Source organism: Gadus macrocephalus, chromosome 15, assembly GCF_031168955.1.
Source record: "Gadus macrocephalus chromosome 15, ASM3116895v1".
In the NCBI taxonomy this organism is placed as follows: domain Eukaryota; kingdom Metazoa; phylum Chordata; class Actinopteri; order Gadiformes; family Gadidae; genus Gadus; species Gadus macrocephalus.
Window position 1 is genome coordinate 4204989 of NC_082396.1, and position 15159 is coordinate 4220147.

Genomic DNA, 15159 nt, shown 5'->3' on the forward strand with positions numbered 1-15159 from the left:
ATTTCTATTTCTTTTTCATGAATTTATGATGTAGGCCTTATATTAATAACCTAAAAAGACAAAAAAAATAAAATATATGAATATAAAGGAACGTTATTTGAAACACATAATAGATTGCAGAACAATTTGTTTAAAATATTTATTTGTATTAAACATTCCTACACCACTTTAAATTGGGCCTATATGATACTATACATTGTTATACATTGACAAAAAAGTGTCATATTGACTACTATTCCACACAAATGCAAACTGAGCGGAAGATGACAGGAAATGCATTCCTTAGACACAATAATCTGTCATTTGAAATGTTCAATCGCTTAATATATATTGTAATCTTCAGTAACTGTTTCCTATATAGTTACTCCAAAGCTTCTCCACATGGTTGATTATCTACAGACAAAGGATACAAAAGATGATTTCAAAATACTTGTACATACAACGTTTTAATAAAACTGAGCCCTTCATCTCATGTCCCCTACCTGCACGTCTCTTTGTCGGCACACATCCTCCAATGATAGAGGGTCCCACGTTTTAAAACTGTGTGTTCTTCTGGTCCAAAAGAACACACAGTCCAACAACGACGTCAGTGCCTCACTGGAACCAACAGGACTCAACACAACAAACCATTTCTCTCTTCCATTTCATGTTCATGACTGTACCTTTGAGAGGACATTCTGCTTTTCTCTCGGGGCGAGCGGATTGGACGGCTCTGAGCGCTGGGTGAAGGTAGAGACGTGAGGAGGAACAGGCAGGGCTGGCCCGATTCCCTGCTGCTCTCGGTCTTCTCCTGAATGGAGCCTCTGGAAGACACACTCTGAACCTGCCGGGAGGGGTCACGGGAACGGAGAACGCAGGTCAGTGCCTGGACGATTAATAATGAAAGGTTTCATCTTCAAAACTGTATCCACCGTAGGAATTGATCTCGACGCAGGTGTCAGCATACGCTCAGGGATGAAAAGAAATAAACAACACAAAGAATAAGTGAAATGTAAATGAAAAAAAAATGAAATCATAAATACAGTGTATATTTTTGTGTATATTTGTGGTATACAATTTTATTAAGCAAGGAGTAAGATGATTGGTGACCTGATGCGGCTATCTCCTCCAAGATAACCGTTGCCATGTTACCGTAAGAAAAACAACAACAACACAGCAGTGTGTGTAACGTTCCCTCGTAGCCCCTTCCCTGGTGCGGTGTTGGTGTTTTGTGTGACCGACCGGTTCTTGGCTGGCGGCCGCCTCCGGCCTGCCCAGAGTGTCTCTCTCCCCGTCCAGCAGTCTGGAGGGAGCAGCGTTCACAGCACACGGAGAAAAACAAACTGCGGCGGTCAAAGACCATCATACCGCCCATTCCCGTGTTTGTCTTATCGTTATTAAAATGTATCGGTCAAACGTGAAAAGGAAAGATATTCGAGTGAGAATTTGGTGCGCAGAGCGCTGCTAAATTGCTAGATTAATAGTTTAAACAAAGTCCAAACCCAGGTTGTGGGTTCCATTCCTGGCTTGGCATTCTACCATATCACTGAAAGTTGCTTTGGAGAAAAGGGTAGATGATAACTATGTATCATTCATCTGGTACGTGTGTGTATGTGTGTTGTATGTATGTATGCGTGTGTGTTTGTGTGTGTAGAAGTACACGTCAGTTCTACACTGTTTACCGATAAGCCCATTAAAGCATGTGCAGTGTGTCTATAAAGTGTGTATAGTGTGTCTATACTGTGTGTACAGTGTGTCTATACAGTGTTTACAGTGTGTCTATACAGTGTGTACAGTGTGTCTGGTTGGCTGCGGCACACCCACCTCCTTGAGACGGCCATGTTGGTGAGGGAGGCGTCATACATGTGTCTCAGGTGTCTCTGGTGCATCGCCGCCTTCCTGCTCTTCTTCGGGATGTCCGGAAACCTCAGCTTTAACGAGCACAGCGACGTCAGGCCCTGACCAGATGGCTTACTCTGGGCGTGAAAACCTGTCGGTGTGTTTGTGATGTTGGGCGACCCACCACTTCAACCACCTTGCTCTCCAGGTTCACCCCGAAGCCGGGCTGCAGAGCCGCAAACCGTGGCACCTTCATCTAGTGGTGACCCATCAACAACACATCCCTCGATCATTAATCCCTGGCAGGTGCATCTCTCAAGCATTAATCACTAGCAGGTGCATCTCTCAAGCATTAATCACTAGCAGGTGCATCTCTCAAGCATCAATCACTAGCAGGTACATCTCTCAATCATCAATCACCAACCGGTACATTTCTCAATCATTAATCCCTAACAGGTACGTCTCAATCAGTAATCACCAACCGGTACATCTCTCAATCAAAGTATACTACTCCGACTCCGTAATCCGTCATTCGTAACCACGGAGACCCCTCGAGCATTCAAAGATCTCCGTCGGGATGTCGGATGCACAATACAATTCGCCGCCCGATCGATCTAATATGATGACTCCTTACCATGTAAATAGTGCTGTAAATATTTCATTGGTCCTTCATGTGCAAAGGAAACAAGGAGCAAAGTAAATAAGGTGCAAAGGGAAACCGGGAAAAGTGATTCCAGAAATTATTTTGTTAGAGGACCAATCACAGCGCTGGCCGTCTCTGTTGTGTCAACGGATACTTCAATATTTTTGGATGCGCACGTAAGCTACGGAGAGGGTCTCGGACAGGCTCTCCGACGCCGGAGAGGGCTCTCGGTGTCTATACAGCACTTAACGGAGTATAAACCAGCCTTAACGCTCTCTCTCTCTCTCTCTCTCTCTCTCTCTCTCTCTTTAACACGGTGGTCACCATGGCGATAGACTTGGGTGTCAGCGTGAGAGGTGTCGACGCAGGAGGAGTGTGGATTCCCCCACGCCAAGTGTCTCCTTTGGCGCCTGTTCTCGCACCCCGCCCCCCCCCCTCCCCGCAACGACACAGCGCTAACTGTTCCACGAGACCACTTCCTGATCAGGACATCCTGTAGCGAACGCCCTGTGAATGGCCCGAGTGGCCGGCGACTGAAAGGATGGCTGCCATTGATCTCTATACTGTCCTTTACTCCTTGGGGACCCTGCCCCCCACTATCCTTTGGGACCCCCCTTAACCCAACCCCCCCACCACCCCTCACCTACTGATCAAAGCAGAGGAACTGTCCAGGTAAGACTGACAAAGGAGCAGCTATAGGGAGAAAGAGCTAAGCACACACACACACACACACACACACACACACACGCACGCACGCACGCACGCACGCGCGCGCGCGCGCGCGCGCACGCACGCACGCACGCACACACACACACACACACACACACACACACACACACACACACACACACACACACACACACACACACACACACACACACACACACACACACACACACACACACACACACAGTCGTCTGGACATGGAGCCAAAGAGGCTGGGAGGACGTCAGGTTCCTCAGGTTCCAGCGCTCTCCATCGGGGGAGCGGATCCGAGCGCTCTGATCCGTTCCCCTGTGAGCTGTCGCTGGGCTAGTGAGTGATGCTTCCCTCGGACCGGCCCAGTCTGACCACCAACCCTCCAACAGCCTGTTTGCCCGGGCCTCCAGCTCCACACTCAAGTGTCAAGAGAACTATAAATATATATATATATATATATATATATATATATATATATATATGAATCTATGATGATATATATGTGGACAACTTTTCTTTGTTTTCAATTAGTTGATCATTATTACTAATGCTCAATAATAACATAAGAAAGAAACTCATCATATATCACATAATTTTTGTCTTAAGGGACAGAGGTCATCAAAGCAGAGAGGACATACAAATGGATGTTCATGCAATAGAAGTGTGTGTGTGTGTGTGTGTGTGTGTGTGTGTGTGTGTGTGTGTGTGTGTGTGTGTGTGTGTGTGTGTGTGTGTGTGTGTGTGTGTGTGTGTGAATGTGTGTGTGTGTGTGTGTGTGTGTGTGTGTGTGTGTGTGTGTGTGTGTGTGTGTGTGAATGTGTGTGTTTGTGTGTTTGTGTGTGTGTGTGTGTGTGTGTGTGTGTGTGTGTGTGTGAATCTGTGTGTGTGTGTGTGTGTGTGTGTGTGTGTGTGTGTGTGTGTGTGTGTGTGTGTGTGTGTGAATCTGTGTGTGTGTGTGTGTGTGCGTGTGCGGTCCAAGCACTAACCTTGGGAAACATTCGCTCCGCCTCCTGCTCCAGGGTGTTGCTGAAGGCCGGCTCTGCTCCACTCCCCCCGGAACCAGACCCTGGTGTACTCACACTGTCCTGCTCCTCAGGCCTGTAAACACACACACACACACACACACACACACACACACACACACACACACACACAGACACACACACACACACACACACACACACACACACACACACACACACACAGACACACACACACACACACACACACACACACACACACACACACACACACACACACACACACACACACACACACACACATATTGAACAAGTGCTATGTAACACATGTAAAACAAACCAAAATAACATCCAGTTTTACAACCCAAGGGAATCACTTTCCTCCTAAACCAAGTACGTCTGTGGAGCTGTACGCCGCGGCCGCCGAGGGCACCCGCCAGCACCCCGCACCCGGGTGACGGCTCGCTTTGTCCGCCGGGTGCTAAACCGACCCCCACGACGGAGTCCGGAACTAGGCAGCTTTTTACTCACAGCAGGGTGCCGTCGCTGACAGACTGATACAACTACCCCCCCCCCCCCCCCCCCACGGCTTCACAGGAAGCCGACAGACGGTGCTGGGGCTATACTGTACGTGTGGATGTTAACCATGACACGGATGGTGGCTAGGATGTTCAGGTTCGATTCCCTGATGTGTGACTGATGCCCTTGAGCAGGGTGTCTGTGTGTGATCCCCTCTTGGATGCATGTTATCTACCCTCTGATGTCCTTTATAGATTCGTATACAGGCTTTGGCACTCACCCCAGGAGAGTAGATCAAATGATAATACCTTACAATTTTGGTTCACTAATAAATGAAGTCTGCATGCATTGCAAACCATCTTTTATTTGGAAAAAACCTACAGATAGCGAGGCCAACTCTATCTTATGTAGTTTTCTGAAATATGGAATAACTATAGCAGTAGACTTATATAGGCTTATTAAATACTTTATATTCTAAAAAGCATGATGGGAGCAGGTAGTGGGGAGGTCTTCCATATTGTGGTCCAGGCTGTAAGTGCTTCCATTTTGAGTATTTCTCGTGTGTGTATGGGGAATGTGCTCCCGTTGAGCCAAGATGGAGCCTCCAGACGGACCGGTGTTTTTCCGTGGCTCAGTGAGATCTCACACCAGGGGGGGTCACTTGTCATCGTATGGCCTCACTTGCCTTTTTTCAGACCTGGCCCCTAATGTCATGTTCCAACGTGTACGACCCAAGATGGCCGACCCCTCCGAACACCACGCAACCATAGACCAAACCGACTCAGCCCCTATTGACTGGGGCAGACACTGTTGTGTGGTACATTCACAACATGGGAACACAAATCACACCAACCGTGTTTGGAGTTGGTCAGAGGAAATCACAGGAGAAAGGGACCCGGACTTACTGTAATGGCACTGCCAAAATCAATCAACAACAACAACAACTCTAAAAATAAATGTGTGCGAGTTTCATTTAATTCTTGGAAGAAATGTGGAACTTCTCAAAGCACAAAAGAGCATCCATACTAACTGCAGTAAAACAAGTGTTTCACAAACCTTCTGCTCTACATACGACACACATATATCACGTACCCGAACTGCAATAAGACTGAAAGCACAAGAGTCCCTATAAGATTATCTGTATGTATGTGTGGGTGTGTGTGTGTGTGTGTGTGTGTGTGTGTGTGTGTGTGTGTGTGTGTGTGTGTGTGTGTGTGTGTGTGTGTGTGTGTGTGTGTGTGTGTGTGTGTGTGTGTGTGTGCGCGCGCGCGCGCGCGTGCGTGCGTGTGTGTTCTAGGCACACAGACCTCTATTTGACTGGCAGGCCATAAATCTCTCAATAAGAAGAAGAGCAGATTAGTCCAAACACTGCAGTTCACTTCTGCTCAGATTGCCGGCATGAAGCGACACCACCCGCCCAAGTGCTGACTCTCTTGTGTGGAGGACATCATTAACCCCGCCCTCCCCCCTGGATCATGTTTGTAGGCGTAGGAGGGGAGGTGGGCCTGTGTACACATCATGGGGTCAGGCTGTGTTTGGTCCCATCGCCTGGGCCTGAACAATCAGCCTCCCATGCGCTCCACACAGGAGCTGACCCATGCTAGTGCTAAAGGCTTAGATATGGTTGGACGTCGACGCAGCGCAAAGGGGGTTGACGGACCAATTACGACCTTGCAGACCCTCCTTGCGTCCACCGCAAGGAGCTGCCCTGCGCCTCCCGACAATTGTAGCCTTGGGTCGAGGGCGACGCAGCAGCAAGGGCTGGGATTGGTCCGCCAACGTAAACCCGAAGTAAACCCGACGCAGAACCCAAACAGGTTCACGACTACGTCAAAGCGACTGCGAGGTCATTGTGTTGCGTCAACGTCCAACCCTAACTCTACTGTAGTCTGCATGTCCAGACTAGAGCCATGGAGGGCGGAGAGTGGGTCGCGGCTCAGGAGGGTAAACACTGAGGGAAGCGGCTCCATCTGAGTTCACTCCATGACTGTCCTCGCTGTCACAGCGTGATGCGCCCTGTTTTCCCTGGGCTCGCTCGTCCTTTCTTCTTTCAATCGTTCAAAACGGATTGGATTTATTTGTTCTATGTTTATCTACTGTTTATCTATTACATTTGTACAGTCACATTTTAGTGGTTTATTTTATTTAGTCTATGTGATCGATTCTTCTTTCGATTTTCAATTTTCCGCACCTTTATTTTGTGTGGGATTGCAAAAGAAACTAAAGACTTCAACTGCACTGTGTTGCATTTTATCAATAAAACCTCAATCCTGATTCTTCAATCCAGTTCCATCGACACCCCCGGGCAAAAGAGAGCTGTGTGTTGGTTATTCAACAGAAGCATCGCCTGTAGCACACTCTGAGGCTAAATCCTTCCACCCTTTTCCAAAAGCAAAGGGTGCTGTTGTGCTTCAGTGTGCACATTGACGTTAAAGGTATCTATACTGAAAACACTCTCTCACTATATGTGTATCTACCTTAAACAACACTCTCTCTCGAACCATTTCCAGGGACAGGCTGTTCTTTGGCGTTGAGCTGACACATTATGGACCCATGCACTCGGTTACATTAAGGAATGAAAAGCATGGAGGAAACTTATCACAACCTGGGGTAGAGAGGTTGGTGCTCTGGTCTGCTCTCCTCAGACCTGGGGGATCCAGGGGCCATCCACTCTGCTACTGGGTCCTCAGGGCTCACTATCAACATGAGATCATTAGGAGGTCAGAGACGTTTCTGTGAGGCCCCTCATCTCATCATAAAGAAGTTCTATGGTGGGGCATGGACCAGATCGGTCGTTTTAAGACTTTTTAAGTTATTTACTTATGTACCCCCTCCCAGAGCCTTTTTTCAACCAAGAAACCCTTTCACCAGCACAAAGAAATTTTGTATCTTTTTTTTCTTTTGTAATGGGTTGGTGCAATGAATATAATTTTGTGAGAAACATGGGCTTCTGCGTCACTTTTTCGTCAGATTTTGACATCTTTTGGACAGACGTACCAAACTTGTATATTCGTTTTCAGATTATACTTCATTTTATTAAGGTGGTATTCAGATTTCTCTTCATTTTATTAAGGTGGTATTCCGATTTTTCTTCATTTTATTAAGGTGGTATTCAGATTTTACCTTGTTTTTTAAAGGTGGTAATCAGATTGTACCTAATTTAATTAAGGTGGTATTTAGATTCATAACATTTTTATACAACCAATATTAAAACCCACTTTTATAAATGTAAACACCCCCTGTAACCCTTCAAAGTACCGCTCGATGTACATGTACCCTCATCTGAGAGACCCTGCACCTAGACTGCGGACCCCCACTCAACTCTTCCTCCTGATCTCCTGGAGGTGGTCCTGAATGCACTGAGGACCCCGGTGGTAGTTGATGCGGCCCCCAAAGTCCTCCAGGTCCACCCGGGTCCTGAGTACCCCCCGCCGCACCAGCTGGTTCTGCAGCTCCAGGATCTGCAGCAACAGATACGTGTGTTCAGCCATGTCATGATCGGTGAATAACGGGATGATTATAATCATTTTAATAATAAGGATAATGACCCAAATGTGTGTCAGGATAACCCTGGCGCTGTATAGAGGAAACGTGCAACGCTAAAAACCCAGGTATAAAACTAAAGAGTACTAGTGTGTGATGACAACATAAAGTATAGAATGGCTCATAGGGACTTGGTATTTCACTTCAGCAGTTCTATAACCAATGTTAATTACATGCTAGGTTTACATTATAATTATTTTTATATATTTTTAATGTGTACGTGTTCAAACCAGAACTTATCAACTTTACAGGCAAATGTATATTCAACTTAATTTTATATTTTTCTTACCCGTATATTCATACTCTTATCGGGCAATCATGTTTTTACCTATGAACAAGACACATGCCTTGTGCGCCATGGCTCAGAAGCACCACGCTGTGATTAATTGTGAGGTGATTTAATTGATAAACCAAACTCTTGGCTCTTGAGCGTTGCACCGTGCCGGACCCACCAGGTAGAAGCTGGTCTTGGGCAGGGCCTCCAGGTACGAGGCGTCGTGCTGCAGGCGGGAGAAGCCCAGCCGCTCCTTCTTCTAAGGGAGGCCGAAGGGGGGAGAGAGAGAGACGGGGGGGATGGTGAGGTTACAGGGCCGGACACTGTGTGTGTGTGAGACACTCCTGTCCTTTCAGGGGTTGGGAACCAGAACACACAAACACATTCACACGCACACACACACACATACACACACACACATACACGCACACACATACACGCATATGCACACACACAAACAAATACGGCAAAAAACACACAGACACACACATACACACACAAAAACACCACACACACAAACACACATACACACACGAAAATACACGATAACACACACACGAATGCCCGCACACACACAAAAACAAACACACATGCACATGCACAAACACGCACACACATACAAAAACACGCACACATACACATACAGCAAATGAGAAGTAAACAAGCAGAGCCACAGGAAGCCATTAAGGACAGCGAGGACCAATTAGAACCCAGCAGGTGTCCCCCCCCCCCCCCCCCATCATTCTTCTAAACGCAGCCTCCCAGTACGCTGTGAGGAAACAACAGCTTTCATTTGCTCAGCAGTTGGAAGGGTAAAGGAATTCCGACTGGAAGGCCCGTAAAAGTCCTTTATTGTGTTCTCTTTGTGTCCCGTCCACCAAGTGCAAGTCATTAGGAGGAGGAGGAGGAGGAGGAGGAGGAGGAGGAGGAGGAGGAGGAGGAGGAGGGGGTGGAAGTAGTCACCTCCTCCTGCAGAAGCTAGTCTTTTATAGATGGTGGGGGTGGAGGTGGAGGCTGGGGGGTTATAAGACAGGATCTGTCTCCCGTGTTTAGACCCCCTCTATCAAAGTGGACGAGGCTGGCTCTTCTGAAGCTGATTGTTCTGTTCACACCCCCGGACAGAACACAAGACGAGTCAAAATCAAAGTCACTCACAATGGAGCACTGTCTCTCAGCAGGAAGGCTCACAGAACACAACACTATGGAGCTTGCTCTCGCTCTATCGCTCTCTATCGCTCTCTCTCTCTCTCTCTCTCTCTCTCTCTCTCTCTCTCTCTCTCTCTCTCTCTCTCTCTCTCTCTCTCTCTCTCTCTCTCTCTCTCTCTCTCTCTCTCTCTCTCTCTCTCTCTCTCTCTCTCTCTCTCTCTCCCCGAGAGAAGCCACCGAAAAAGCAGTCCGATGCATCAGTCCCTATAGCACGAACATCTGCATGTTTTTACAAAACAGCAGTTCTGCTGTGTCCAGACAATCAGACCCTCTTTGTGTGTTTCCATCAAAGCTTGCAGACTAAACTCCCTCACACTTATACCACACGTGGCTGTCAACGGGGAGTTTAAGGCTCAAAGGATGAAGTGGTGAATTGCAGTTGTCATTTATTTAAATTCTGCGGACGTCGCTGTGGAATCACCAAAGGATCTCAGGAAAGGTGACAGCCTTAGATTGACACGGTTGTGTACTTGAGTCCTAAGTACGGAGTAAGCTATGGATTCAACGTGTGTGGCCCTGATTACCCATTGGATGTCTTTCACCGGTTTGGATCTGTGCTGTTCTGCTCGCCTCTGCATCTCAAGCCGCTGGGAGTGGACCTTCTTCTGGAGCAGGTCCATATAACGCCGGTAGAAGGCGTCTCTGAGGCGACGTACGTTCCTGTACGACTCTAGATGGCGCTGAGAGACAAGAAAATAAACTTAAATCATGACGTAAACAAAGTTAGTTTTGAACATGACACTAAACCGAGCGCAAATGTTTGATATGGGTGAAGAAGAAACGTTTAGTGTTCTCTGCATCAAATTAACCCCCTGTCAGTTTTGTTTTGAAGCATCCATAGGCCTACAGTACAAAGGTAGACTAATTAAACCCATAGCAATTATACAATAGGGAGTGAGGCCTACTCGCTCGCACAGGGCCTGCCGCCTTTCGTTGGCTTCCCGGTTGAGGTCATCGTCATCTCGCACGACCTCGCTTCTGCGGCTGCGCGGGTTGTCTTCATTCTTTCCCTGTCAACAGAGAAACCCATTTAGGTCGTGTTGGAACCCGATTAAGGGAACCCGACCCACGCAACGGCTGGGCAACTCCGGTTGTTGTGTAGACGTGCTTGGGCGTGTACCGCAGAAAGCTTTCTCGAAATAAAATCGTCCAAGCTATGATCTCCTTTCGGGGGTCTTCCTAATCCCAGTTTGGTGTAATCAGAGCGGAGTCAAAAGTGATACACAGCAGATGCCAAAGTCAGGGATTTAAAAGTTTTTCGCCTCGTGTTATTGCTCTGTGTTTGTGCACCAGGGCAAGAGAAACAATAAGAAAGAAGAAAGAAAGGAGAGACTAGGCATGGAGGAGTCTATCTTCCTTTTTCATATTCAGTTGAAATAAAACATTCCAGTAGGACTGTAACTCTGCAGCTGTCTCAGAACCAAACAGTTTATCCCACCATACTCTTTAATGTCATGTTCTTTCCCGTTTGTCTGTGTCAGTTGCTTTACAGGTGTCTAGTAAATGTCCACCATTACTGGAAGGTTACAGGCCCGGTCTGTGGAGGAAGGGGGACTCTTTTGTCCGGTCCCACATAAAGACAGCTAGAGAGGAGTATTCATCACTGGTCACGTTGCTACGGTAACCCCGTAGGACGCACACATCACTGGAGAGCCTGGTTCACCGGAGCCAGCGGAAGCCGTGACGGGAAAAAAGGCGGGAGACTGTCTCCACTTTATAAATCAAAGATGAGTCACAAGGTGAATGGAGCGGATTTCTGCTGGATGCTGAGCAGGATGTGTGTGTGTGTGTGTGTGTGTGTGTGTGTTTGGGGGGGGGGGGGGGGACATGCTGGAGTATAGTCCCTAATCTCTTTATCGACTTGCAGAGCATAGGGCTGACCTGTAGAACTCACGCGTTGTAGAAATGTAAGAAAGGGGGAGGTTGAACTGGAAGACAACTGGAAGCTTATTTCACTCTTGTTTGAACTTATTTTTAATGTCGGCCCATTGAATCGGCTGCTTTTCCCCAAGGAGTGTAATTTGAAAGCTTTGTCTGTGAATGAACCGATCGTTTTCCAAAATATGATATCAGTGAGTGCCAAAATAGAGGAGGAAAGAAAACGGATACTCAGAAACGATAATACCTCATTAACAAAGAGAGTGACTTAGGGCTGGCTTAGCTTCTCAAAGGTATTCCAGGTCTCAGGTTTTGTTCTCGCCAGGAACCCAGTGGAAACTATACTGGATCCTTTACTGGTGCTGGGCTATTCTCCACTGAGCAGTCCGAAGAACCCCCATAAACACATATGACTGTTATTGACCATCACAAAAGTAAAAGACAGCCATTCTGAATTCATCCCTTGCTACACTACTTCATCACTTTTGTCCTTTACTTTAAATGTTCGTGTCTTTTCTCATCACAAGACCAAACTAATTTAGACAGAATTTCTTTGAACAAAAGTAATGCCTGCGGTGAAAACATGCAAAACTATGCATTTATGTATTCCATTAACTCAAGATGCATTGTAATGATGAATAGCACCCCTAACGAGAGGCTACCGGATACCTTTCTGAAGCCCGCAGGTGATGCATAGGAATCCAGGATGGAGGGTAGCACGCTGGACCTGCTGGGAACCTCTCTGCCCTCAGACCTCATGGTGAAGCTTCATAGAAGGAGGCTACAGTCTTTAGGACACTGTCTCAGTAACCCCTGGCCCTGGGACACCTGTTCACCACACACGTCAACCATGAACGACCCTGTGGCATTTAGTCTTTCACCTGTAGTGGTAATTACATGATGTAATGGACCAGGGGGGTGCCGTGCATGCATGCGGTAATGTAATCACACACCGCAGGTGAACGTGGAATCAGACCATGAATCTGTGTGTGCTCTCTACTGGTTTCCCACAGGACTATCATCTAGGGTCCAAGATTAACATCTAGAAGTTTTCTTTACACGGCCGAGCAGATGTTTTAATAAGTAACGCAGTTTTATTGTCTGCACCAAAGTCAGCCAAATTGTCAAAAGTATCCATCATTAGCGCGTGGCGGATTTTAATGTTGGACCCTGCTAGCATCACACTTAAAACAAGAACAGGTATTTATGAATGCATAACCTGACATAAGGAGCTCTTAAATAGCTTACCGGTGGTGGAGCAGTGAGGCTGTTGTGCTGAGCTAAGTGAACGTACAGGACTTACACTTGTGTGTCCTGTATACTGCAAACTCTGGTAACCAAGTAACAGGGAACAATGTAATGGGGTTATAACCTCCCCCAATTACAAAACACCACACACACACACACACACACACACACACACACACACACACACACACACACACACACACACACACACACACACACACAGACATGCATGCACACACACGTTCTCTCTCTTTCTCTCTCTCTCTCTCTCTCTCATACACACACACACACACACACACACCCTCCTAAACTTCCTGACCACACTGCAAACTAAACTTTTCTATTCAGTAGTACTAGTAATAGCCAATAAGTTAATACAGCCATTATTACCCTCTGTTTAGAATAGCCAACTATTTGCCATCAGATACGATTATGGCAGAAAAACATGGATGCTCAACTCATTTAAAACGCAACATCTTTGTTCATAAGATGTATAGTTGGACACTGCTGGCCAATTGAATACCGTGTTGCAGTGAATACTGCGTTCAGAAGGGGTTCATCCTCATGAGTCAACGTCGTTTGCCAGGTGTCCATTACGCCTCTGAGTGATTACCCCGAGGGCGTAACGGAGGCACCTGGCCACTGGATCCTTGCGCTTTATGGGCAAACCCTGCTTAGCAGGAAATCTAAGACGCTTAGCAAGGCTAACCCCCGCACGACCGTGCAGTTAGTGTCAAGAGATCAGAAGGGAGTCAGGACAGCACATTAAGGAGTAGAATCTCCATCTGAAATACGATAGGCCTGAACACATTTGAAACGAGTCATTCAAATTCGATTTTTTGTATATATTATTTTACTTCAATTGGCATAAAAGTGTCGTCTGACAAAAACAGTGGTTCAAATATTTCACAAATGTTAAATACTGTACAAAAGGTATAAAGAGGTGCTCCGTTTGAGAAATTCCATCAGACGGCCATCGAACCCGGTTCCCGTGGACGGCCATTGTTCTCGGGACACAAAGGAACGCGCTCCGCTCGCCGCGCGTGGAGATCCGCCGGGGTCGCGCGGGCGCGTTCCATTACGCGCCCCTTTTCCTTACAGGCGCGCGGTTAAAAACAAACAAATAAAAAACTAACCAATTGACATGTGCAAAAAAACGGAAGACAATATTAAGGTACTTCATTCGGCTCCCATGAAAACATTGAACGCGCGCGCGCTCCGCTCCCGCGGATACGCGCGCAGCTTCCCTTGAGTGGATCGGCGCTTTACGGGCTTACTTGGCAGCAAGTTCGTGCAAAGAGTCAAAAAGTGCGGCAGCATCAGCAGCCTTTGAGGGTAGGCAGGGTGGACAGTCTGTCCACCTTCCCGAAAGCAGCAGCACTCTCCACCCCCTTAAGCCACTCTTTGCACTTCCGGACCACCGTCTCGTCCACGTTCCCGTCCTCCTCCTCGTACTCCACATCATCGTACTTGTACTGGTCGTTGAGCAGGGAGATCTTCACGATGGCCCTGATGTCCTGCTCCGCGTCGTCCAGCCTTGCCAGCGGGGCACCGCAGCCCTTGGACCCGGTACCGGACCCCCCGTGTCCGTGCGCCTTCTTGGACGGGAAGATCCGCCGGTGCCGCAGGTCTGTGGAGGCCAGGCAGCACTTCTGCTGCTTGGCCAACATCTGCTTCTCCAGGTTCCGCTTCTGGATCACCAGGATGGCCTCAGGCGTGAGGCTGAGGCTGAACTGAATCTCCTTCTCCGCCACGGCGGCGGGATAGTCCGTGCGTCCCAGGGAGCCGCGCGAGGACTGCTTGCTGCACCCCCGCGCGGTTGTGGACTCCATGGAGCTGGAGCGTGTGACGACCCCGCACGAGTCCTGGGACTTGGACACGGGGAGCCACGAGCACTTGGTCCGCTCCTCCTGCGCCAATGCGGGTATCCGCGTGGGGCTTTTGGTCTTCTGCTGCTGGGATGATTTCCGTCCCAGGTTCCTCAGGTTGGCGGCGGGCCACGACCTGGTGAACTTGTCCTTCTCGGACTTGGGCTTCTCCTCCCCTCCGGGTTTGAGCGCGAGCGCCGAGGTCGGAAGGGGCACCGCGTTGGTTTTCTTTTTCCGGAACAGATCCCGACCAGGTGACGTGATCCTCTGGTGGAGGTTAATCGGTGGGAAAGGCATCGTTACGAACGACCAGAGTCGATGAGTGAAGCGTAAAGTGCGGATGGAGATCGCACCGGTCTGTACAAAGCGACGAGTATCCTCCGTACGGGCATCATCCAAATCCAAATGCGCGTCGCTCCCTGCACCTGTTGTCCGCTGGAATTCAACTGGAGCACTGCTGGTGCCCGACCGCCTCTTTATAGC

At 48.0% G+C, this 15159-nt stretch overlaps 2 protein-coding genes across 2 annotated transcripts; both read right to left on the bottom strand.

The window, feature by feature from the left end:
- Positions 1 to 125: 125 nt before the first annotated feature.
- On the bottom strand, positions 126 to 13043 carry si:ch211-130h14.4 (uncharacterized). The gene is made up of 13 exons (XM_060073367.1): positions 12230 to 13043; positions 10588 to 10692; positions 10207 to 10362; positions 8655 to 8735; positions 7982 to 8120; positions 7265 to 7355; positions 4147 to 4258; positions 2003 to 2074; positions 1804 to 1910; positions 1222 to 1282; positions 663 to 823; positions 483 to 549; positions 126 to 393 (listed from the first exon to the last, which is right to left on the bottom strand). The coding sequence occupies exons 1-13, from the start codon at positions 12317 to 12319 to the stop codon at positions 340 to 342; spliced, it is 1296 nt and encodes a 431-aa protein (XP_059929350.1). The 5' UTR covers positions 12320 to 13043; the 3' UTR covers positions 126 to 339.
- A 595-nt stretch (positions 13044 to 13638) lies between these two features.
- On the bottom strand, positions 13639 to 15139 carry prr18 (proline rich 18). The gene has a single exon (XM_060073376.1). It carries the CDS (start codon positions 14971 to 14973, stop codon positions 14128 to 14130), a length of 846 nt encoding a protein of 281 aa, XP_059929359.1. The 5' UTR covers positions 14974 to 15139; the 3' UTR covers positions 13639 to 14127.
- Positions 15140 to 15159: the final 20 nt, after the last annotated feature.

What these genes read in the sequence shown, in the direction of transcription:
- si:ch211-130h14.4 (XM_060073367.1), bottom strand. Translation starts at nt 12,319, where the DNA reads ATGAGGTCTGAGGGCAGAGAGGTTCCCAGCAGGTCCAGCGTGCTACCC. An exon ending in GGCAGGCCCTGTGCGAGCGA is followed by an intron (nt 10,363 to 10,587) that starts GTAGGCCTCACT and finishes CTTGTCTCTCAG; the next exon opens with CGCCATCTAGAGTCGTACAG. An exon ending in GCCGACAAAGAGACGTGCAG is followed by an intron (nt 394 to 482) that starts GTAGGGGACATG and finishes CTTTGTCTGTAG; the next exon opens with ATAATCAACCATGTGGAGAA.
- prr18 (XM_060073376.1), bottom strand. Translation starts at nt 14,973, where the DNA reads ATGCCTTTCCCACCGATTAACCTCCACCAGAGGATCACGTCACCTGGT.